At 44.2% G+C, this 25,043-nt stretch overlaps 1 protein-coding gene across 3 annotated transcripts in view; it reads left to right on the top strand.

Moving 5' to 3' along the window:
* Nucleotides 1–24,829, top strand: part of LOC138799473 (pulmonary surfactant-associated protein D-like) — a 34,759-nt gene extending 9,930 nt beyond the window's left edge. For 2 of the 3 annotated variants that reach the window (XM_069980702.1, XM_069980703.1), the window contains 7 exons: nt 5,336–5,525; nt 7,585–7,701; nt 9,995–10,156; nt 18,707–18,859; nt 18,950–19,102; nt 21,049–21,129; nt 24,336–24,829. In XM_069980702.1, the coding sequence (XP_069836803.1) occupies nt 5,336–5,525; nt 7,585–7,701; nt 9,995–10,156; nt 18,707–18,859; nt 18,950–19,102; nt 21,049–21,129; nt 24,336–24,712 (1,233 nt within the window). In that variant the 3' untranslated portion in view covers nt 24,713–24,829. The remainder of the gene's footprint in view (nt 1–5,335; nt 5,526–7,584; nt 7,702–9,994; nt 10,157–18,706; nt 18,860–18,949; nt 19,103–21,048; nt 21,130–24,335) is intronic. The other variant, XM_069980704.1, reaches the window with a different exon arrangement.
* The last annotated feature ends 214 nt before the right edge of the window (nt 24,830–25,043 follow it).

Here is a 25,043-nt window from a genome sequence, read left to right as displayed (position 1 = left end):
TTTCTAAGACTTTCTCCCCTGCCGAGAGGAACTATACCATTGGGGACCGCGAACTCCTGGCCATTAAGTTGGCACTGGAGGAGTGGCGTCATCTACTAGAGGGGGCTAAACACCCTGTTAACATTTACACGGACCACAAGAACCTCCTCTACCTCCAATCGGCTCAACGCCTCAATCCCAGGCAGGCTCGGTGGTCCCTCTTCTTTTCTCGGTTCAACTATACCATCCACTTCCGTCCAGCCGAGAAGAATCTAAAGGCCGATGCATTATCCCGAGCATCCGATGTCATGGGGCAAGAGGAATCTCCTCGTCACATAATACCTCCCGACCGCCTAGTACCAGTGGCCACTTCTGCTCTGCAGAGACTGCCTCCCGGGAAGACTTATGTGCGCCCCGCACTCCGTAAACGCATCTTGAGGTGGGGGCATTCCTCCTTGGTAGCCGGGCATCCAGGAACCCAAAAGACCGGGCAATTGATCTCCCGTCACTACTGGTGGCCCAATCTCCTCCAGGATGTCAAGGATTTTGTGGCTTCCTGTGCAGTTTGTGCCAGGAATAAGTCTCCCCGTCAAAGACCTGCCGGCCTACTTTTGCCCTTGCCAGTCCCGGACCATCCCTGGCACCACATTGGGATGGATTTTATCACAGACCTACCTCCATCTGCGGGCAATACAGTCATTTGGGTGGTGACGGACCGCTTCTCCAAAATGGCTCACTTCGTGGCCCTTCCTGGTCTGCCCTCTGCTCCTCGTCTGGCTCAGTTGTTCTTCCGACACATCTTCCGCCTGCATGGACTTCCTCTTCACATTGTGTCCGACCGAGGCTCTCAATTTGTCTCTAAGTTTTGGCGTGCCCTCTGCTCGCAACTCCAAGTGAAGCTGGACTTCTCATCGGCCTATCATCCTCAGACTAACGGGCAAGTGGAGAGAGTCAATCAGATTCTGGGTAACTACCTACGCCATTTTGTTTCCAGCCGCCAAGACAACTGGTCCGATCTACTCCCATGGGCAGAATTCTCATATAACCATCTGGACTCGACTTCCACAGGCAAGTCTCCTTTCTATGTGGTCTACGGGCATCATCCTCGTCCTCCTCTGCCTCTCTCTCCATCCTCCGAAGTCCCAGCCGTGGAGGAGTTGTTATCTGACCTGCAATCGATCTGGGAACAAACTCGACAGTCATTACTCAAAGCCTCTAAACGCATGAAGGATCAGGCTGATAAGAAGAGGAGACCTGCCACAAATTTTCTCCCAGGTGACAAAGTCTGGCTCTCGGCCAAATATGTCCGACTCAAGATTCCCAGCTACAAGTTGGGTCCTCGATTCCTCGGTCCTTTCTCGGTGCTAAGACGCATCAACCCTGTCACCTACAAGCTCCGCCTACCCCCCACTATGCGGATTCCGAACTCCTTCCATGTTTCCCTCTTAAAACCAGTGGTTCTGAACCGGTTCTCAGATAAGTCTTCGTTCTCTGCTCCTCAAGCCGTCTCTGACGACGTCTACGCTGTTAAAGACATTCTGGCCATGAAGACTGTCAGAGGGAGAAGGTTCTTCCTGGTGGACTGGAAAGGATTTGGTCCTGAGGAGAGGTCCTGGGAACCCGAGGCTAACATCCTGGACCAAGATCTCATCAAGAGGTTCCTGCAGGTTAGAAAGAGGGGGAGGCCAAAGGGGGGGGGTACTGTCACGGCCGCGGCGGCGTCCCGTGCTCCGGGCCGCCGCCGCGACCCCCCTCCTTCTCATGCAGCTGCCGGGGTCCCTGTGCAGGGACCCGGCGCTGCTACACGTTCGGCCCCGGGGGGCGCCTCACCTCTCCACGCTCCTGTCTCTCGCTGTGCCGGCCGGCGCGCGCGTCCCCACCTCCTAGGGCGCGCGCGCGCCGGCTGTCTCAGATTTAAAGGGGCAGTGCGCTCCTAATTGGTAGTTGCACCCAATCACTCCCCTATAAATCCCAGCATGCCCTGTCCCCTGTGTTGGAGCCTCTACATGCTTCCCATAGCGTTTGGCCCAGCTCCCTGTTGTTCCTGATACCTGTCCACTACCTGGTCCCTAGTCCTTGTTCCTGTTTCCTGCCCGCTACCCAGTCCTTACTCCTAGTCCCTGGTTTCTGCTTCCCGTCTCACTGCTGTTCCTGTGTTCAGCCTGTCACCTGCGGTACGCCTACACGCCTCTGTCAGTACCTACTCCTGCCACGCCTCGCCTGCCGTCACCAGCAACCAAGCCAGGGGTAGCGACCTGGGGGTCGCCTGCCGCAGCAAGTCCATCCCGCCTTGCGGCGGGCTCTGGTGAAAACCAGCGGCCCCTTAGACTCCGCTCCCTGGTGAGGTTTGTGCCATCGCTGGTGCCGGTCCAGTGGATCCACTACTCCAGGCGTTACAGGTTTGAATTTTTTACAAGCCATCAGATAATATAAAAGTTATACATGTTATATATCGTTGTAATCGTAACAACTTGAGGAACATGCATAACCAGTCAGTTTTACCATAGGGCGAACGGCCTTAAAGCAAAACTCCACGAAATCAAAACAAATTCCTTTTTTTTTTCAATTTGACAGCGCCAATGATTTTTTTCCGGTTTCGCAGCATATTTTATGGAAAAATAATGCCTGTCATTGCAAAGTACAATTGGTTTCGCAAAAAATAAGCGCTCATATACATCTCTAGGTGAAAAAATGCAAGCGCTAAGGCCTTTTAAATATAAAGTGAAAAAAGCAAAAGTGCAAAAACTAAAATTGGCTTTGACCTTAAGGGGTTAAAACAGCTAAAAAATTATTTAGCTGTTTTATTAAAGTTAATTTAGATCGGAATATTCGATCACATATTCGAACTAACTCGATCCTTTCAAATAGGGCAGTATTTGATTGAATAGCTATTCGATCAAATACTTTTCGCTCATCTCTAGCAATTACTGTATTACTATATCGGTGTTTACGTAATAAACACCGAGTCCTGTTACCATAAATAAACTTTTCTTTACTTTAGGAATACTTGATACAGCATAAGGCTATGTTCACACTACGTAAATTAACGGCCGAACGTGTGCGCCTGAAACTATGGCCGTAGAAATATGGCCATACGGTCTAGTCGTGAAACTACGGCCGTTGTATAATTTTGCTTCCTAGCTTGTTTCTAAACGGGATGAAACAAGTCATTTATTTGGAATACTGCGCCCAGCCCAATAAACCACACAGAAATTTTTTTATTTCAAAATCAAGTTTAATTTTGCATAAATAAATATTCCGTGGGCGGCCGCATTGAAATCCACGGCCGTAGTTGGAACATTACCGGCCGGAAAAAAATGACATGTTTATTTTTCACGGAGCAGTGAAAACAACGGCCGTTGTCTGATAGTAGTGTGCATTGTACGACCGTAGTTCGTATATATTGCAGCCAAGGCATAAACCTCAAAACTGTTTTACATAGTGTGAACATAACCTTATACAGTAGACCTGTGACTTGACAATATACTTTGGACTTGACTGACAAGACTTGTGCTGAGAGCTTGAGAAGTAGTATAGCCGTGCTGGCTTGATTGCGTGCTGAGAAGTAGAGTAAGTTCTGAGAAGTAGAGAGGAGGTGTTATAGATGCACATTAAGAGTGCTGTCATATTGACTGTCTGCTCCAAATTACAAGTTATAAGTTTATAGTGCGCACTGAGAATCAAACTCCCTGAAACATTGATGGTTAAGGTGGATCTTCTTTATTCAAAGATGGCAGCTAGTTTATATACCCTGGGGGCGTGTGTTCTTCTACTAAGACTCGTGTCAGTACTTCATTGGCTGAGGTACAAAAGGAGTTAGTTACGCAGCACTAATATTAACTAACTGTTTGCAGTAACCTGGATAGTGGTCTGATTTGGGATGACTCCCGTTATGCGAAGTCCAGCACTTTATAACTCTGTCTGTTTACTCTCCGGCCACCCTGATATAGATGTAGCCTGTCCACCTCTAGAAACATGTGCCAAATGGCTGCACACAGCCAGGCCGTGTCCTGCTGGTCTTCTTCATTTGTAAATACCTGACAACGAATTGAAGCAGTCGTGTATAAGAATCGGTATCCCTAAAATAACCTCACACAAACACAATGGTTATATCAGATGCTTGGCACCAGGTCATGCGTGGAAGAAAGTTCCACCAGCTTCCCATTCATATAAGATGGTTGGTCAGGAACCAGACTAAGTGTGTGACTACAGTTCCTCTCACCATGTGACAACTTCCTACAGGGTATGTTATGCTTGCTGTGAGTGGGTGAGAAAAGAGTGCAAAAGAAGAAAGAGAACAGAGATAGGTGGAGAAGAGAAAAGAGCTCTTATTGGTGCACAAATCACAAAGAACAATAGCCCCTTGATTTCTACAGCTGTGCAATACTTAGATACAAGACATACATACTAGCGACATTACCATTACCACTTTTACTTAGTGTACAGGCTTTTGCGAAAGGGTGTATAAACTAGTAACACCTGTGGTGGGACTCCACAGTGGCCACCTCTAATCTTCCTCCCATGCCCCTCCTAAGTAGTGTTAGCCTCCTCTAATCTTCCTCCCATGCACCACCCCCAAGTAGTGGTAGCCTCTAATCTTCCTCCAGTGCCCCCCCCCAAGTACCAGTAGCCCCATCTAATCTTCCTCCTGTGCTCTTCCTCCCAATAAGTGGTAGCCTCCTCTCATGTCCTTATATAATTAATTACAAAAATAAAAAGTTACTTACTTCTCCAGTCATTCCCACAGTTTCTTCTGTGCCTTACCAAATGCTGCACGCTGATGTCAGGGAGCAACCTGTCAGTCATCACTGTTGTTCCAGATCACTACTAGATCGCAGGCCTAATGCAACGTCCACTTTAGAAGTGAAAGTCACAGAGAAGAGAGCTGATAGCTCCCTGCTCTGTGCCTCTTGTCAGCACCAAAGACCACCAACAGTACATACACATAGTAGTTTATACTCACTGACTGAATGACTTGCTGACATGCAACCTCTTCAGTCCTCCAGGCCAGTCCTCAGCAGCTGATCGACAGCACGGCGGCAGGAGGCCGTGGCGCTGCCTGTTACTTTTAAATTACGACACTGTCATGCCCTATAACAGTAAGTTCTGCCAGCGGCCAGATAGCCGCTGTACTACCCATCATGAAAGCCCAGGCTATAGATGGGGAAAGCTAGGCCCCCTCTGCCACATGATAAGATGCCAGTATTACAAATAGGGGACGGTAGGACATGGGGCTCGGTCATAGATTTTGCACTGGGCTAGTAAGGTTAAAAGTAATGTTAGTTGGCAGCTATATATATTGAGTTGAAATGCCAGGTATACCCTGCTGAGATGTAACTTAAATATGCTTTCACAGAAGTGTGAACTTGGGCACCATAAGAATATGTCATTCTCCATAAAAATTACCATTGTCATGCTGACATCATTGCTCATGGTGTCATGTGAAGTTCCAGAAAAACCAGTGGTATGTTCCGTTATCCAAGGATTCCAAGGTCTTAATGGCAGAGATGGGAGAGATGGTCTTCCTGGTACCAAAGGTGAACCAGGTAAATTCACAGAATTTTAATGTTTTTTTTTCTGTGTTTCACTTATGTTTTTATTGTAATCTGGCATTTAGAAAGGCTGTGGTAGGATACATAAAAAAAGTGTTGATCCCTTAACTCATAGCTCCGTTGGCTTATTTTAGGAGACACCCAAGAATGTAAGAACCGTTAGTGCACAGCATGCAAAAAATTTCTCCTATATCCCTATTTATATAAGCTTTTAGTGCTGCGGACCCAGGCCAGATTAAAGGGGTTATCCAGTGCTACAAAAGCATGGCCACTTTCTTCCAGAGACAACACAACTTTTGACTCCAGTTCAGGTGCAGTTTGCAATTAAGCTCCGTTCACTTTATTGGAACTGAGCAGCAAAATGCCTCCCAAGTTGGAAACAAGAGTGGGGCTGTCTCTGGAAGAAAGTGGCCATGTTTTTGTAGCACTGGATAACCCCATTAAAGGTGTCTAGGGTATGGATTTGTTAATCAGAGCACTTCAACTAACACATGCTCTAGACTAATTGACATATGCAAAAGTACTGCGGAGACACCATCACATGTTTCTCAACATCAGTGAGCTAGCCAGACCTTCCAGGGGGAAGGAACAACCAAGCCAAAGGCGTTCTCCAGTCAAGGAAACCACCTCAGCAAGGTATCTATCCACAGACAGCTGTTTCGGGGTATTTGCCCCTCATCAGTGTGGAGTAGGAATCTGGCTAGTGGAAGCAAAGCCTAGTAAGTGCATTCAAGAGAATGATGGTTGACCTGAGGGAGATCAACCAAAACACCGCAGAGACACCATCACGTGTTTCTCAACATCAAGTGAATCTAGGAACATTGCCCCCTGGGATGTTCCTAGATTCACTTGATGTTAAGAAACACGTGATGGTGTCTCTGCGGTGTTTTGGTTGATCTCCCTCAGGTTAACCATCATTCTCTTGTCTAGACTACACAGTCACCTATGCCTACTGAGCTGCATCCTGTATTATTTGTATCAGATATTCCCTTCATGACAAAGCCAATTTTAATTTTTGCCCTTTCTTTGTTAAATCCTCATGTTTAACCCCTTAACAACGGATGACATAAATGTATGCCATACATGCCTGTCATTTAATGATGGATGGCACACATTTACCCCATTGTCTGCAAGAACCTGAGCTCTCTTCATAGAGGGAAAGTACCAGCTGCTATAAGCAGCCAGTTCCTCACCATTAATGACAAGACGCAGCAATCGCATGGCCGCCCACCATTAACACTTTAAAAGCTGTGATCGTGCTGTGATTGCAGGGTTTAAGTGTAAGGGTCCTATTGAGACAAATCGATTTTTAACTATTAAGGATAAACGATCGCAAAGGAGATTGTTTATCGTTACCCTAAAATCGTTCACCATATTACAAAGAAAGATAGCCATTAGTGACAATTGTTACAACAATCGTTACTACGATCGTTTATTCCATCTGATCTAATCGTATAGTGTAATAGCACATCGTTCATTCTTTTGCTGGGATCAGATAAATAAACGGTCGTAGTGGCAGCCGAGTTTTAAAAAACAGATATTTGTTTTTTTGCTGTTTCTGTAGGTCCCATAGAAAACAATTTGCACTAACTATTTCTATAGGGCTGGGGTTACACTGTGTTTTTACAGTCCATTTAACATTTTATCATACACAAAAACATGGTCAACCACATTTTCGAAGCTCCACTTAACACCTAAAGAAAGTATGGTCATGGAATAAAACAGCCTGCTCAGCTATTTTTTGGAAACCCAACCACCTCCAGCTGCTGCCCCTAAGCCAGGCACAGTCAGACGCAGACCAGACACAGGGGCTGTCGTTCTAGACATAGGTGTGGGTCCCAGTGGTGGATTTCCTGTGGATATGCCATATATTTGTAGGATAGGAATTCCCCTTTAAATGTTATGCAATGTTTTTGGCGACTAAGATGCAGACCTTTGGCTGGGTTTTATTTCCTCCTGTCCTACAAATGCAATTATGCAAAAATTATATTTAGGTAGAGCGTTGGTTATAAATATAATATATTGTTGTTGTCATATGATTTTTCTTTTTTAGGGTTGCCTGGAAAAACAGGAAGCCCAGGTTTAAAAGGTAATCCAGGTATTGCAGGAAAAGCAGGCCCCCAAGGTCTGCAAGGAGAACAGGGTGTCAAAGGGATGAATGGGGCACCAGGTAACAGAAGTCATAGAGTATTTCTCCTGCAGTATGTGAAAAATGTACAGTACAGTAAATATACAGTACAGTAAATGTCATAGAGGCATGTCAAAAATTTTAATCGATCTAGTTCTGAGTGTTCAGACCCCTACTGATCGGGAGAACGAGCAGGGAGAAAATCGCGACTGTGTGGCTCTCTGCTCTGAGTTAGAAAAAAAGAGTCAGACTTATAATGGGTTCCTATAGAGCACATGGAACGTGCTTATGCATCGAGCAGAGGTGCTTGTGGAAGAGAGTGAGGGGAATGAGGAGTGGATGATGGTGGTAGTAGTCTTTGACTGTTAGGTGGTTTGGCCTCTCCTGAGTGTAGTGCTGGGCTCCTAAGTGAGGGGATGCACTGAGGGCTGCAGAGTGAGAGTGTGCTGTACCTGCAGGATGGCTGGGTCTTGTGGTGCACCGCAGCCTTGGGCTCTGACCTGTCATGGTCACAGGTGGGCACGAGGGCTTCCACAGGTACAGGGGACTCTGGCGCTTCCCTGAATTCTCTCTCTCTTCTGTGGGCTACTGCAGAGGTTCCTGTAGGGGGGCTGCACCTGTGTGTAAGGTGGTCAGTGGTGTGGACCTGTAGTTCCCCCCGGGCCAGCCCCAAATACTGCTGTCCGGTAGTATGGCCCTTGATGGTGGTGTGGTGCAGGTAGACCAGGACAACAGGAAGACAAGGAGAGAGGCAGTATAACAATAACTCCTTTACTGATGGACTTGTAGGTGTTTTACAGTCCTGTGGCATGCAGCTGTTAATACTGGCGGCCTTGACTGGGTTACTGTGCCTGTAGAGAGTCTGGTGGTGTGTGGAGAGAGGATCTGCCTCAGATCCTGGTCTGTCAGTACGCTGGTGGGCACTGTGGACCTCTCCCTCAATGATGCTTGAGTCTGTTCCCCCTCCCTGTCAGCTAGAGAGCTTCCTGCTTTGGTTACTGGGCCGGGCCTTAAGCCACAACTTTCGGGTCCTAGAGGTGTCCAGGGGTCCTAATAAATCTTACCCCCCGAATTCAGAAAGGGTGCAGAGACCTAAGTTAACTCTGCTCCCTTAACAGCCAAGTCCATCCACTTGGGTTCCTGATCTGAGGATTCCCTCTGACTGTATATGTGCTGGTCCTTTCCTGAGGGTGCACCTGACAAACTTTCCCTCAAAGTCTCTCTCTTGTTGTCTCACCTCCAGCTGCTCTGTTTATGATCTCTCTTTGTTCCCCTCAGCAGCTTTGCTCTTTGGTGATCTCCTGAGGTGATGTTGTTCCCTCAACAGCTACTCACTTGTTTCTGCTAAACTCTACAACTGCAAACCTTTTATGGGGGGGCCTATTTGCATACCCCGCCCACTTTCTATCAACTTCTAGGCTTACAACACTGGCTAAAGCAGTTGCCACTAAGGACAGTAGGTGTCACTGTTTTTTGCGGTGTTCAGTGTAAAGCATGTAACCCATTCTCTGCCTGCCAGTTACACTGGTACAGAGAAATACATATAACAGTTTAATATAAGGCATATTAACTCCTAGAATATATAATAAAACACTTGTGGACAGGTGCCATCCTCAGCCCAGCCGCAGGAATTATGCTCTGGTATACTACACACATCTCTTTCTTTTAACTCAGAGTAGGGGGGGGGGGGGACGTGCTGCAGTGTGGTCCTCTCCCTGTTGTTTCTCTCGATCAGGAACTATGACATGTCAAAAGTTTTTAAAACAACATCTACACTTTAAGTGATGATGTACTGAAGATAAATTACTTATTTTGATTGGCTAACAATAACTGTGGGTGCTACTAGACTTAGCATTTGTTTCGTTTGCCACCTTCTGTCTTCTACCCAATTAAACATTTCCAGACAAAATAAAACTTATAGTCATTAATACTATCCATTTGCTAGGTTTTCTATCCACATAGAAACTGTATAATAAATCCTTTAGAATTACAAAAACATACTACAAACAAATGGCTGGAAAGCTGGTAAAAGGTCTTCCGTCTTACACTATAGATTCTCAGTTAGGATATTATTAGTATATTATATAGTATTAAATGTCCTGAGAGTTTATAAAAATAGGTGTCTAGGAATTCAAAGGTTATGGGGGAGATTTATCAAAGGGTGTGAAAATTTAGACTGGTGCAAACTGCCCACAGCAACCAATCACAGCTCAGCTTTCAGCTCTGGTAAAATAAAAGAGGAGCTCTCATTGGTTGCTGGGGGCAGTTTGCACCAGTCCAAATTTTACATCCTTTGATAAATCTCCCCCTATGTGTTTAATATTTCTGGTTCTAGGTCCACAGGGTCTTAAAGGAGAAAAGGGCTCGATGGGGCCGTCAGGTGCATCTGGTGCTGCTGGAGCTCCTGGTATTAAAGGTGCTACGGGTGCAGCTGGAGCCCCTGGGACTCCTGGCATTAAAGGAGCTGCTGGTGTAAAAGGAGATAAAGGAGACCTAGGTAATTCACGGCATAAATATATTATCCTCATGATATGATAAATTGAGCCAATTTTTGCTATACAGTGGTACCTTGGTTTAAGAGTAACTTGGATTGAGAGCATTTTGCACATAATATCACATATTCAGCTGCTTCTAAATCTTTGTTTCATTTGTTTTACATGATTATTTTTGTAGCGTGGAACCAATAGTCTGCATTTCAACGATTTTATATGGGAAAATTTGCTTTAGTTTAAGAATGATTTGGATTACAAGAGCGGTCCTTGAACGAGTTATGCTTGTAATCCAAGGCACCACTGTATATCCATCAATTTGTATCAATTCAAGTACCTGTCATGACATATAAAAATAACAAACCCCAGCAAATATACAGATAATGGTACAGTTAATGCTCATTTTATGTATGCCGTCAGGTTTTTTTTAATGTTGTGTCTTCAGCATGTCCCATTGCGCTGCCTAAGCTTCTGAACCATTGGGCGGTTTTATTTTTAATTTTTTATAAATGACATATGCTTTAGGCAAAAAGATCTTTCAGTTTACTCAGCTGCAGAAGGGCACAGGGGTGTGTACAGGGGCGTGTTCGGCCACTGGCCAATCAGCAGTCATTTTCACTGGGCTAGTCTGTGCACAGTAGAGAGACAATTGACATCACTTCCTGCATTTGGTCTTTTTTTTTGCTGTTAATAAAGACCAAATGGCCTTAGTGTTGCAGACTTGACAGCAGTTTTCTTGTTTGAGGCCAAAATTATAGCATAGCATTTTTACAAAAATGCTGTTGTATGGAAATAATGGCAGTTATTTACCGTTATATGGCGGCCAAATACTGACTAAAATACAGTGTGTGAACATAACCTAAATGTGTTATTAGGGTATAAACCCACACATCCCTTAATCTTAAAATGTATGTAGTATTTATCACAGTTCTCTGAGCTATGAAGAAGTAAATATTGAGTCACAGGTGATAGCTCTATGACATCTGCCAGAGTAGTCCTACAGAAAAAATTGAAATTTGTGTGCTTGTGTACACATACCTTAAAGTGATATTGTCACCCCCTTACTCTATGTGCAGTTCTTAGCACTGTCCACAAGTGTAGAGGCTGCAAATTTGATGAATACTTGTATAAAACTCTAAAATTGTTGACAGTGTGAACTGCCATGGAGCCTCGCCTAGGTGACACTGCCCACCAATTAAATCACACTGTCCCTTGATAAAATAAAGCGATGTTAGAGGATAAAAAAGACACAGAGAAGTTATAAAGGTATATATGGTATCAAAGCTTGGGGATGGTGCGGAGAAATGCACAGATAGTAAGAAGGTGACAGTATCACTTTAAAGTGCACCTGTCATTACGAGTCTTCACCTGGTCAACATGCAGTCACTTCTGCTGCCGGAAGATCAGGTACCTTAGGTTATCACCAAACTGGGTGAGTTCTGCTCACAAGCCCTATTAAATCAGAATAGGACTCATGCATGGAACAACTGCACGATCGGGTAAAGATTCTTAATGACAGAAAACCTGTTAAAAGGGTTGTCCAACCATTTTTTCATTGGAATATCCTATTATTTATAATGCCTCCCTTTCCTTAGTTATTTCTTTCAACCTTTTTTTTTGCCTCTGTTCCACCAGGCACCCTCTGTTTCTGCCTCTCTGATGTGTGCTTGTTTATTTACATAGAGAACTTCCTGTTGCTGTTGTATCAGGGTTGCAAGGGTGAATCTTAGACCATCTTGTGTGCATAGGAAGTCAGTTTCTCTATTCATTCCTGTGAGGTGCACATCAAGCGAATGCATACCTCTGCAAAAACTGCACTTTTAATTATGGAATATTGTTAAAAAAAAGGCTGGATTAAAAAAAAGCATATGTTTCAATCCGTTTACGTTTTGTTTTTATAATGTGAGTAAATGAGAAACATATTGGGCAGCAGGGGCGTTGCTAGGGTCCTTAACCCCTTGCCTCTAAAGCCTGTTTTGGCCTTAATGATCAAGCTAATTTTTTAAAATCTGACCTGTCTCACTTTATGCTCTTATAGCTCAGTGATGCTTTAACGTATGCTAGCGATTCTGAGATTGTTTTTTCGTCACATATGGCACTTTATGTTAGTGGCAAAATTTGGTCACTACTTTGTGTTTTTTTTGTGAAAAACATCAAAATATCATGAAAAATTTGCATTTTATGAACTTTGAAATGCTCTGCTTCTTAAAAAAGGAAGTCATAGCACATAAATTAGTTACTAAATCACATTATCAATATGTCTTCTTTATTCTGGCATAATTTGGTAAACATATTTTACTTTTTTAAGGTGTTACGGGACTTCGAAATTTATTAGCAATATATCAAATTTTCATGAAATTTCCAAAATGGATTTTTTTTAGGGACCAGTTCTTTTTTTAAATGGATTTAGGAAGCTTGTATACTGGAAACCCCCATAAGTGACCCCATTTTGGAAACTAGACACCTTAAAGAATTAATCTAGGGGTATTATGAGCATTTTAACCCTACAGGGACTGGTGGAAAGTGTTCACCATCAGGCCGTAAAAAAATTGAAAATTTAAATTTTCCAATAATATATACGTTTAGATTAAAGTTTCTAATTTTCAAAAGGAACATGAGTAAAAAAAGCTCCCCAAAATTTGTAACGCAGGTTCTCCTGAATACAACGGTACCCCAGATGTGGGCGTAAACCACTGTATGGGCACGCAGCGGGGCTCAGAAGGAAGGGAGCGCCAATTAGCTTTTTTAATCCAGATTTTGCTGAAGAAGTTTCCGAGCGCCAGGTGTGTTTGCAGTGCCCCTGTAGTGTCAGCAGAGAGAAACCCCCCCATAAGTCACCCCATTTTCGAAAGTATACCCCTCAAAGTGTATTTTAGTGTGTGGTGACCATTTTCACCCCACAGGTATTAGAGGAAAGTATTCATAATTAGACAGTTAAAATGAAAAACCTGAATTTTTCCAATAATATGTTAGTTTAGTTTGAAATTTTTCAATTTCACAAGGAACAGGAGAAAAAAAGTACCCCAAAATCTGTAACGCAGGTTCTCCTGAGTAGAACGGTACCCCATACATGGGCATAAGTCACTGCATGGGCACACAGCCGGGCTCAGAAGGGAAGGAGCGCCAATTAGCATTTTCAGTGCAGATTTTGCTGAAGAAGTTTCCGAGCGCCAGGTGTGTTTGCAGTGCCCCTGTAGTGTCAGCAGAGAGAACCCCCCCCATAAGTCACCCCATTTTTGAAAGTATACCCCTCAAAGTGTATTTTAGTGTGTGGTGACCATTTTCACCCCACAGGTATTAGAGGAAAGTATTCATAATTAGACAGTTAAAATGAAAAACCTGAATTTTTCCAATAATATGTTAGTTTAGTTTGAAATTTCTCAATTTCACAAGGAACAGGAGAAAAAAAGTACCCCAAAATCTGTAACGCAGGTTCTCCTGAGTAGAACGGTACCCCATACATGGGCATAAGTCACTGCATGGGCACACAGCCGGGCTCAGAAGGGAAGGAGCGCCAATTAGCATTTTCAGTGCAGATTTTGCTGAAGAAGTTTCTGAGCGCCAGGTGTGTTTGCAGAGCCCCTGTAGTGCCAGCGGAGTAAAATCTCCCCATAAGTCACCCCATTTTGGAAAGTACACCCCTCAAAGAATTCATTTTGGGGTGTGGTGAGCATTTTGACCTCACAGGTATTAGAGGAAAGTATTAAAAAGTAGAGAGTAAAAATGAAAAACTCGAATTTTTCCAATAATATGTTTGCTTAGTTAGAAATTTCTAAATTTCACGAGGAAGAGGAGAGAACATTCACCCCACAATCTGTAAAGCAGGTTCTCCTGAGTACAACAGTACCCCATATGTGGGCATAAACCACTGTATGGGCACACAGCTGGGCTCAGAAGGAAAGGAGCGCCAATTAGCATTTTCAGTGCAGATTTTTCTGAAGAAGTTTCTGAGCGCCAGGTGCGTTTGCAGTGCCCCTGTAGTGCCAGCGGAGTAAAATCTCACCATAAGTCACCCCATTTTGGAAAGTGCAACCCTCAGAGAATTCATCTTGGGGTGTGGTGACCATTTTGACCCCACAGGTATTAGAGGAAAGTATTCAAAAGTAGACAGTAAAAATGAAAAACTCGAATTTTTCCAATAATATGTTCCTTTAGTTTGAAATTTCTCAATTTCACGAGGAACAGGGGAGAAAATTCACCCCAAAATCTGTAAAGCAGGTTCTCCTGAGTAGAACAGTACCCCATATGTGGGCATAATCCACTCTATGGGCACACAGCGGGGCTCAGAAGGAAGGGAGCGCCAATTAGCATTTTCAGTGCAGATTTTGCTGAAGAAGTTTCTGAGCGCCAGGTGCATTTGCAGAGCCTCTATAGTGCCAGCAGAGAAAAAAAAAAACATAAGTCACCCCATTTTAGAAAGTGCACCCTTCAGAGAATTCATCTTGGGGTGTGGTGAGCATTTTGACCCCACAGGTATTAGAGGAAAGTATTCAAAATTGGCCATTAAAAATGAAAAACTCGAATTTTTCCAATAATATGTTGGTTTAGTTTAAAATTTCTAAATTTCACGAGAAATAAGAGAAAAAATTCACCCCAAAATCTGTAACGCAGGTTCTCCTGAGTAGAACAGTACCCCATATATGGGCATAAACCACTGTATGGGCACACAGCAGGGCTCAGAAGGAAGGGAGCGCCAATTTGCTGGAGCAAAACCTCAGCTAGTAATGGTGATTAGAACAGCGCAGTTACTAAAATACAATAAAAAAATGAGATTACAGGTAATGTGGGGTGGTTTACGGGTAATCTGGGGTGGTGATGGGCAACCTGCTGTGGTTACGGGTAATCTTGAGATGATTACAGGCAACCTGCTGTGGTTACGGCCAACGTGAGGTGGTTATGGACAATTTGGGTTGGTTACGGATAAACTAAAGTGCTTATATGTAATTTGGGTTGGTTACAGCAATCTAGCGTGCGGTGGTCAGAGGCAGCGTGCGGTGGTCAGAGGCAGCGTGCGGTGGTCAGAGGCAGCGTGCGGTGGTCAGAGGCAGCGTGCGGTGGTCAGAGGCAACGTGCGGTGGTCAGAGGCAACGTGCGGTGGTCAGAGGCAGTGTGCGGTGGTTAGAGGCGACGTGCGGTGGTTAGAGGCGACGTGGGGTGGTTAGAGGCGACGTACGGTGGTTAGAGGCGACGTGGGGTGGTTAGAGGCAGTGTGCGGTGGTTACGGTCAACGTGTGGTGGTTACGGGCAACGTGTGGTGGTTACGGGCAACGTGCGGTGGTTGCGTGCAATCTGGGGCGGTTATGTGCAATCTGGCGTGATTACGGACAACCTGGGGTGGTTACGGGTAATCTGGGGGGTTAGGAATAATCTGGGAGTAAACTGCAGTTATTACTATAATAAAAAAAGTGTGTGTTTTTTTTTTTTTTTGTGTGTTTGTCACTTTTTGTACTTTTACACATTTGTTTCACTGTATTACTATGATTACAGTAATCATAGTTCAGTGACAGAGACCAAATTGGTCTCTGTCACTTTAAATTTTCAGAGTTGGCTGGTTGTGGCATGCGCACTTCATAACCAGCCAGGACGTCGAGGAGGAAGGAGCTCCGTGGATCCGGTGAGTATATGGGGAAGGGGGGGGTGACTGGGGGACGGGGGGTGACAGGGGGGGGGTGGGGGGCGACTTGGGGGGCGACACTGTAACACTTTTTATCCCCTGTCACCAATGATTTATGGTGACAGGGGATAAAAAGTGCCGGCAGCACTGGGAACAGGCGATCGGCGGTATATAGTATATACCGCCGATCGCCTGCTCCGGGACCACACGGGGGGGGTCCCCGATCACTGCCCCATGCTCTCCGCTACCTCCGGTGGCGGAGAGCATAGGGCTTTGATCATTATTTTATTTCCATCCCTGCGAACAAACATCGCAGGGATGGGGGCGGCCATCTTGGATCTCATGGCCGCCCGGGTACGGTGATCTGGGGTCTGATCGGGGGGCTGATCTGGGGTCTGAGGGGACATTTTTCATCTCCCCCCACCGTGGATTCACGGTGGGGGGAGATGAAAGCTCTCGGCGGCGCCGGTAATTCCCGGTACCGGAGATCACCGCTATAACGGTAATAGCGGTGATCTCCGGTACCGGGGGACAAGGGGAGGGGGCCGGGGGACATACTAGTTGTGGCGGTGGGGGGAGGCAACGTGCTGCAGCTTCCCCCCGCCGCCCAATCGTCCGATCTCCCCATAGACGCTGCGGTCGCATTGACCGCGGCGTTTATGGGGTTAACTGCCCGGGGGGAGCGCGGCTCCCCTTCGGGCAGAGGCAGCAGGGGGATGCTGTGTGACATAGCATCCTCCTGCTGCCCGATCTTCTATAGGGACAGCGGGGGGAGGCAGGGAAGCCATGACGTTCCTGGAACGTCATGTTGCGGGAACTACCTGCTTTACATGACGTTCCAGGAACGTCATTTTGCGGCAAGGGGTTAAACATCTGGGGCATGTTCGACACAGAACAGTATGTTTAAATGACGCATTTTAAAGCAACTCTGTACCCACAATCTGACCCCCCAAGCCACTTGTACCTGCTTTTAATCCAAGATCTGTTCTGAGGTCCGTTCGGCAGATGATGCTGTTATTGTCCTAAAAAGCAATTTTTTAACTTGCAGCCCTGTGTTTAATTGGCGTGGCCTGGAGTGTCTATGTCCTAGGCATGCACCACCCCTCTGTCCCTCCTCTCTGCCCTCTTCACCATTAGGAATGCTCGAGGGCAGCATTTCTCCTATTCATCACCTATCTGAACACTGGGAAAAATCCTGCCAATAGGAAAAATCCTGCCAGGGGCATACCTTATGATGAGGAGAGCGGGGAGGAGAGATGAAAGGGGGTGCAAGCCTAAGGTACACACACTCTAGGCCATGGCAATTTGACACAGGGCTGCAAGTTTAAAAGTAGTTTTTAGGACAATAACTGCATCACCTGCCAAACAGGGTCCAGGACACATCTTGAATCTTTTTTTTTTTTTTTAGGCGGGGGTGGGGGGGGGGTGGATTGTGGGTACAGAGTCGCTTTAAACTTGCAGCCCTGGGTCAAATTGGCATGGCCTAGAGTGTCTATGCCCTAGGCTTGCACTGCCTCTCCGTCCTTGCTCCCTGCCCTCTTCACCATTAAGAATGCCCCAGGCAGGATTTCTACTAATCATCACCTGTCTGAACACTGTACATGTGCTGGATAGTTAAAGGGGAAGTCTCGGCAAAATAATTTTAAGACATGTTATTGCCCAACAAAAGTTAAGAAAATTACTAATAGACACTTATTATGGGAAACGCACCAATAGTGCATTTTTCCCGCCCTTACTACAGCATGGCCTGTTCAGGTCTCTGTAAAGTTGGTGACAGCATGTCACATAAACTGCTGAGACCTGCTGCAGCGGTGGGACAGACTGGAGCAGCAGGAGTCGGCAGTTTATGTGACGTGACATCACCTACTTTGTAGAGACATGCTGTAGTAAGTACAGGGAAAATGCACTATAGGTGCGTTTTCCATAATAAGTCTCATATACACATTTCAGGACAGGTTTTGAGTTGTTACCACAGTTATCAGCTTATTTGCGGGGGGGGGGGGGGGGGGGGTGACAGCAGGGAGGCCCCACATAGTACAGGAACAGGGAGTTCAGCATCAGACTGGAGTCCCTGCTTCCTGCGGCGCAGTCTAAAAACTTACAGGGCTACCATTAATTCCTTCGGGGCCTGGGCCCCAGACAGTTAAGAATAGCAATGCCCCTGTCCTGCAGTATGGTATTTAGCATCATCTGTTTCCTGTTTTGAGGTGTGTGTGCTTCTTTATGTAGCTATTTTTTCACTTGGAGTCTGCAAACAATGTTATTTACTCTAAATGTATAAAGCAATAAAGTGAATTTTACTGTATTTTAAATATTTTTATTCAATAGCTCCAAATGGACACCACCTGTTATCACCTGCAGTAACTAGTCCATACAATCATTAGTCCATCATACACCGTAATAATGCCATTTTGGTAAACATTTATACCCAAAAACCACCTAAGGCATATTATGACAATAAAACCAGTAGTTTATTAATTAATTTAAAAAAACATACAAGGTGCGGCAGATTCCAAATATACAAGACGCCAGGTCAGGCAATATTAAGTGTCAATAGTATTATAAACATACAGTGCATGTAAATAAAACACTACTTCATAGCCATATTAAAAAACTCTATCCCACATATAGTTGATACAGTCCGCACTAATCAGGGCATTAACCAAACATTCAAGAAATAGGTGTGCTATGATGGATCACAATGGTCCTATTGCACTTACCCATTTGGCCTGACTGGTACCCATACCCCCAACTCATGATTTGCGATAATCTCACTTCCTGAGGAGGGCGAGAAGATTGTCATAATATGCCTTAGGTGTTCTTTTGGTATAAATGTATTATAAATATGAACATATGACGATAGGATAATATTATTGACAAAATACCATTAAACACCTTGCTTACAAAAATGTTACTAATTATATATGCATATTGTTTTAATAAGGTTCACAAGGAGCAAAGGGAGAAAGGGGACTACCAGGCGCTACTGGGACACCAGGCATTGCAGGCACAAAGGGCTCAGTTGGTGCAACAGGAGCTCCTGGTGTTCAAGGTTTAAAGGGAAGTCCAGGCGCCAAAGGAGATAATGGAAGTCCAGGTATGTTAAAAAATGAGTACAGTTATCAAACAACTGAGTATATGTTATTCTAAATACTAATTACAATTCATATGTAATTTACATTTATAGGTGTTCAAGGAGTAAAGGGAGAGAGAGGCCTGCCAGGCCCTGTAGGGGCAATTGGTGCTCCTGGTATACTAGGTGCTAGAGGAGCAACAGGAACTCCAGGTCCTTCAGGAGCCAAAGGAGCAACTGGTGCTAAAGGAGACAAAGGAGACTCTGGTATATTGCATTTCATTCTAAATAATATTGCTGGTTACTTTGACAATCCTAAACCCTGGGTTGTCAGTACGTGGTAAATGTACCCTAGTGGTTTTATGCCATGCCTGTGGGGGTTATTTGCACTGTGCTTATGCTGTGCTGATGCTTACATGCTGCAACACAAAAAGGGATTAAAGAGCATTAGACAAGAAGATCTCTGCTTCACTGCTTGTGCACTGATGACCCCTGACATCCGGGCTGCCGCCAGTAAAAAAAATGTGAAGGGCTCCATGCAGAGGTCGGGGGTTATCAGTGCACGGGCAGAGATTTTCTTGTATTTTGCTGTTTTTTGCGTTCCAGCATGTAAATGAAGTTTGGGTCAATTACACAATGCAGTACAAAAGGGGATAAGCAGAAGGTAGCCTGTTCCTGCACCTATGTATTTAACCATAAGAGCTCTTAATGGGCCCTTTGTCAGTATGTGCAGTAACCTGGTGTGAACTGGGCCTGTTTTTACTTCTATGTCCCACACCGGCTTGCTTCTCAGCTATCTGGCAATACGGGAGTTAAACTGATTTACTGGGAGACTTGATTTTTCCAGCTGAGTAGGTCTTTAGACTGACTGGTTTCTCTGCCTATCTGGAACCTGGAAGATCTGAGCACCAATGGGGATTTGGACCGGGCTCTGGTTCAGCATTAAAGAAAGCTAAGGCAGTGTCCCAGCGCTGGCTATTAGATTAACACCCTGATTCCAGATCCCCCCTGTCTATTCCTGCACTCTCCGTCCTAACTCCCTCTGCTTGCTTGACTTTGTTACCTGACCTCTGGCATGACTTTTTGACTATTCGATTGTAACTTGATTTTGTACTATGCTGCCCGTTCGGTTCTGACCTTGCTTGTTTGATTATCTGCTATTCTGTTTGTTTGTCTGTCTTGTTCTGTGTGCACGTATCTAGTACAGGCAACATCTTTGTGGTTGTCCACGGCCGCCTAGGGCCGTTTGAGGCAAGTAGGTAGGGACAGTTGGTGGGTTCAGCATGAGGGCTCACTGTCGTGTCTTGTCCCTACCTCCCCTGTCCTGACACCCTTATAATTAAATACAGTGGACTGACAGAGCAAGCATCCATTGGCTCTCTACTCTGCCAGTAGATTACCTTGTATCTGCAGGTGGATGCATTGTATTGTAGTTTCAGACCCTACACTTACATATGAAGCAATTGCTCAATGTACTGTATATCAGCCTTCAGCTGGCAGGACATAATGAGAGTTGTAGTTCTGCTACAGCTGAGGAGCCATAGGTTGTTTACTAATAACAGCAGCGGATCCCATTCCCCTAAATGTTCTCAGCATTTTGTGTTGTGCGTGGAGAAGGGGGGGCCCTGTACAGTTTTTTGCTATGGGGCCTCATGGATCCCAGCTACGCCTCTGATTGCAACAATTTTAGAACCACTTGGTGAGCAAGAGCTGGTGAGCTCACCGATAAGGCTTTGATGTGAAACAATTTTAGGGTACATATAGCATATTGGGGGTAGCAAGAATAGAAATTTTGCTGCAGTTTTTTTTGTGGATATTTAGCTATAGGGCCCTATAACACTGGATTATAGGTCAATTATCACCATGTGTTATACTGACTTCTTCAGAATATTGAAGTGGCGTGCTGCAGAGACATCACTCTGGTGCTCAACAGACAAATTTCATGGGCAGGGGAAAGGGAGGGGCCGATTGGTGCACTGAAGGCGTTAGTCCCGCCTCCAGTGCACTAAACCACCTATTTTACATATAAATTTAACTGAATATTTAATCATTGTTTAGGATAAAGAAAATGAATTTCCTTCAGTGCTAGCATCTCCTGCGCTATGGAAACATAACAGTAGGTTAGAGTCTTCTAACCTGCTCTTAGTTTCCCTTTACAATAAATAAATGCATCTCTTTACTCATTGCAAATTTTGTGACTTTTTGCATTTTAGATTCTACTCTCTTAACAAGAATTATAAACTTAGAAAACAAAATAGCTGCTCTAGAGAAAAACCTTCTATCTCTAAAAAAAGGTAATTTTCTTCTAAATTCATTACTGCAAAGTTTGTGTTAGTACACATATAACTAACTGATCATAAGCACTCCAGTAAATTTTAATTTTTTTAGGCCCAAAATACCATACCTGTAGTGTAGTAAATCCATTGCATTTTTTCTACATTAGTTTGTCTTCCTACTGTGAAATTAGGAATGTCGCTAGTGATAGCCATCTTGGAACCACACTCACCCTAGCGTCTAGATACCGTAAATCACAGGAGTCAAACTCATGGCCCCATAGATGTTGCAAAACTACAACTCCCATTATTCCTGGATAGCCAAAGCTAAAGCTTTGGCTGTCCATCCATAATGGTAATTGTAGATTTGACATTGTTTGTAGGCTACTCCAGTGTTTCTTAACTCCAGTTATCAAGTACTCCTAACCTCATAATAATGATGTCCTGTTTTTTTGTCCCAATGTGGTAATAGTATGTCTCTTGAGCACTTCACAAACAACAATGTAGGCCCTCTAAAGTAATAATCCCTTCTGTGTCCTCCACAAAGTTATAATATTGTCGTCCCCCCCAAAAAAAATATATGGTATATTAATACGACGGTCTATGCACCTAAGGCATTAAAGGAACTGTCCAAGTAAATATTTTTATAGCTCAAAGTGCACAGGGTGAAAAGAAAAAAATACAGTGAAACGTGCTACCCTACAAGAAATGCCCACTCAGCCAATCACTGGCTACGACAAATCATCTGGCTGAACTGGCATTTCCTGCATGTCTGAAAGGAGAACAGGAAACTCTTATCAGCACTGTGTTCTATTTTGTCTCCCAGCCCGAAAAATCTTTTTTTTATAATTGAATTGAATTGATTTGAAAATACGGATGCAAATAGATGCACACAAATGCATCTGTTTTTGCATCAATTTTTTTCATCCATTTTTACATTAAAGTGTCACTGTCGTTATAACTTTTAAAGTCTAAATCAACAGTAGATGTGATATAAAGCAAGTTTGCAATTTACATTTATTATTTTTTTGCTGTTATCATGCTGTAAAACAAAGCTGAACTTCAGAAATCCAGAAATCCAGGTCCAGTCTCCTAAAGGCAGATTTTCTGACTTGTGCTTGTTGAAAAAAGCAGACTAAACACAGGAATTCCGGCCAGTACAGAGGGTCACGGCTCAATGTGTCCATTAATCACATGACTACCTTCTCTCTGTGAGCGCTCAGATGGCCTGGGATACACTGGACTTCCTGTTTTCTGTTTTTTTAGAAGTCAGAAAACAGGAAGTGCTGTGTTTTACATAATAACTAAAAAATAAATAATTAATGTCAATTGCAAACTTGCTCTATATCATATCTACTGCTGATTTATATTTTGGAAGTTACAACGACAGTGACACTTTAAAGGGAGTCCAATGATACAGGTATCCCACAACACAACGTGACCTTCTATAGTGAGTGTGCGATATAAGAAAAAGTACACTCACATTTCAGTAGTCTTCATCTTGACTCTTTTATTGAGTGCAGTAGTAGAACTTCGGCTGTGTGTTCTCAGAGCACTGGAGGTAGCTCGAGGTTAGGCGTCCTCTCCCTGCCGTGCGACGTTTCGGAAGGCGGGGCTTCCTTACTCATGCGCCTGAAGCCCCGCCTTCCGAAACGTCGCGCGGCAGGGTGAGGACGCCTAACCTCGAGCTACCTCCAGTGCTCTGAGAACACACAGCCGAAGTTCTACTACTGCACTCAATAAAAGAGTCAAGATGAAGACTACTGAAATGTGAGTGTACTTTTTCTTATATCGCACACTCACTATAGAAGGTCACGTTGTGTTGTGGGATACCTGTATCATTGGACCGTTACATGCCAAAGAAGTGGGAGTTGGCTGTATCCACGTTTATTGCTCACGATTGAGCTTACTTGTGGTCCGAGGCCAGACATTGCGCTTTGTTGAAGTTACACTTTAAAGGGAACCTGTCACCCCTGGACAGCCCCCCAAACCTGGTCCTGCTCCCGATGCTGGTTCTGCCTCAGAGATATGTCTGCCCCTGTATGGGCCCCCACTCCCCTACACACACACACACACACACACACACACATATATATATATATATATATATATATATATATATACTCAGTAATGTGGCTAAAAAAAATTCTCTTGTGGCCAGAGGCAGAATCCTATGGTTATATACTGTACATAGGTGCAGGAACAGACTACCTTTTTTCTTAACCCTTTATTTACTGCAGTGTGTAAGTGACCCAGTGTTCTCTTACATGCTGCAACACAAAAAAGGGTTAATACAGAAGACAATTAGCTCTCTCCTTTGCTACTCCTGCACTGACAACCCCAGACCTCTGCAGGAACTCAGAGAACAGAGGTCAGAGATTATCAGAGTAGTCAGGCAGAGAGCTAATACACTGCTTACACACTGCAGTAAATAAGGGGTTAAGCAAAAGGACACAGGAGGCTCTTATCTTCCCTGGGCCCCCTCCCTCCATGGGCCCCATAGCAACCGCCTTCCCTGCCTCTATGGTAGCTACACCACTGGTCTTCAGTACTAAAGTGATATAGTGAATGATGGGACAGGGACATGTCAGTTTAATGTGTTTGGCATCCAGGACTTTGGGACAGTGATGTCTGGTGCTGGCATCGCGACTGCCCTCTGCTCAATATAATATATCATTCTGGTGTCCAGACTGTTCACAGAGTGTTTACTATACTGGATATAACTGTATCCATTTCTCAGCTGAGAGTTTATTTCAGAACATTTTTTTTTACGTTACTAGTAACGTAATTTTAATTTATGGCAGCATTTAGTGTTTTTTTAGTTTTTAGTGCCCGGCACATTTAAACTTGACAATCTTTGCCCACTCTTTCTTGCAAAAGCACTCCAAATCTGTCAGATGTAGGCATGTCCTGTGTACAGCGCCCTCTTCAGGTATTGGCTGGGTGGGTTGTCGCCCCCCCAGACGAGTCCGTACCGGAGACCAATAAGAGGACTCCGGGGGGATGTGGAGAGGTAATGATAGCTTACTTATTGTTTTATATGCATTTGCAATGATATAGAGAATGTTTTCCCTATCCAGATAACCCCTTTAAGCATTTATTAAATTTACTTGCTAGATATAGTTGTTAATACATACTAAATATGACATTCTTTGGCTTTGCTTATTGTTCTTAAACCAAATATTACAAAACATGTACAGGAAACATTAACTTCCTTTCTTTGACAGTGTGCTATTTCCAAAGTGGAGTTGTGACATTTGGGAACAAAATATATGTTGCAAATGGAATGGAAGGTAATTACGATACAGCAAAAGCTACCTGCCAAGGAGCCCAGGGCACGCTACCCTCCCCGATCAATAGTGCTGAAAATGCTGCCATTTTAGAGGTTGTGAAGGCTAGAGGCAAAAGAACATTTCTTGGCATTAATGACCAAAAAGAGGAAGGAAAATATGTGTATCCTAATGGAAACCAAATAGGTTTCAAGAACTGGAACGTAAATGAGCCTAATGGGGTCCGAAAGGAAAATTGTGTAGAAATAATTGAACAAGGAAAATGGATTGACAGGTCTTGTGATCAGAGAAATATGATTGTGTGTGAATTTTAAGATTTGCTTAAAAAAATAGGTGATTATGAATGGTTTGGATGAGACTGGAAGAAATGCACATTTTCTTTAGCCTACTGTCACTGAATGCAAAGGGACAATAAAAATGTGAGTAAATAAGGTTAGGGTCACACCATGTTTTTGCATTCACAAAACAACACAGGCTTTCTTTTTCTATCTAAAGCTTTGCTTCCCATCCCTGGCCCTGCTCTAGGCGTGGCCTCTTCATCAGATCAGTATCAGCATATTGCTACTGGGAGCGGGTTTTTAGGTGAGTTGTTTTTTTATTTTTATCTGCGTTGAACTGGGGGGGGGGGAGAGAAGAGTGAGGAGG

Source organism: Dendropsophus ebraccatus, chromosome 8, assembly GCF_027789765.1.
Source record: "Dendropsophus ebraccatus isolate aDenEbr1 chromosome 8, aDenEbr1.pat, whole genome shotgun sequence".
In the NCBI taxonomy this organism is placed as follows: Eukaryota; Metazoa; Chordata; class Amphibia; order Anura; family Hylidae; genus Dendropsophus; species Dendropsophus ebraccatus.
Note: the sequence above shows the minus strand (reverse complement) of the source record. Positions and strands in the feature narration are given on the sequence as shown.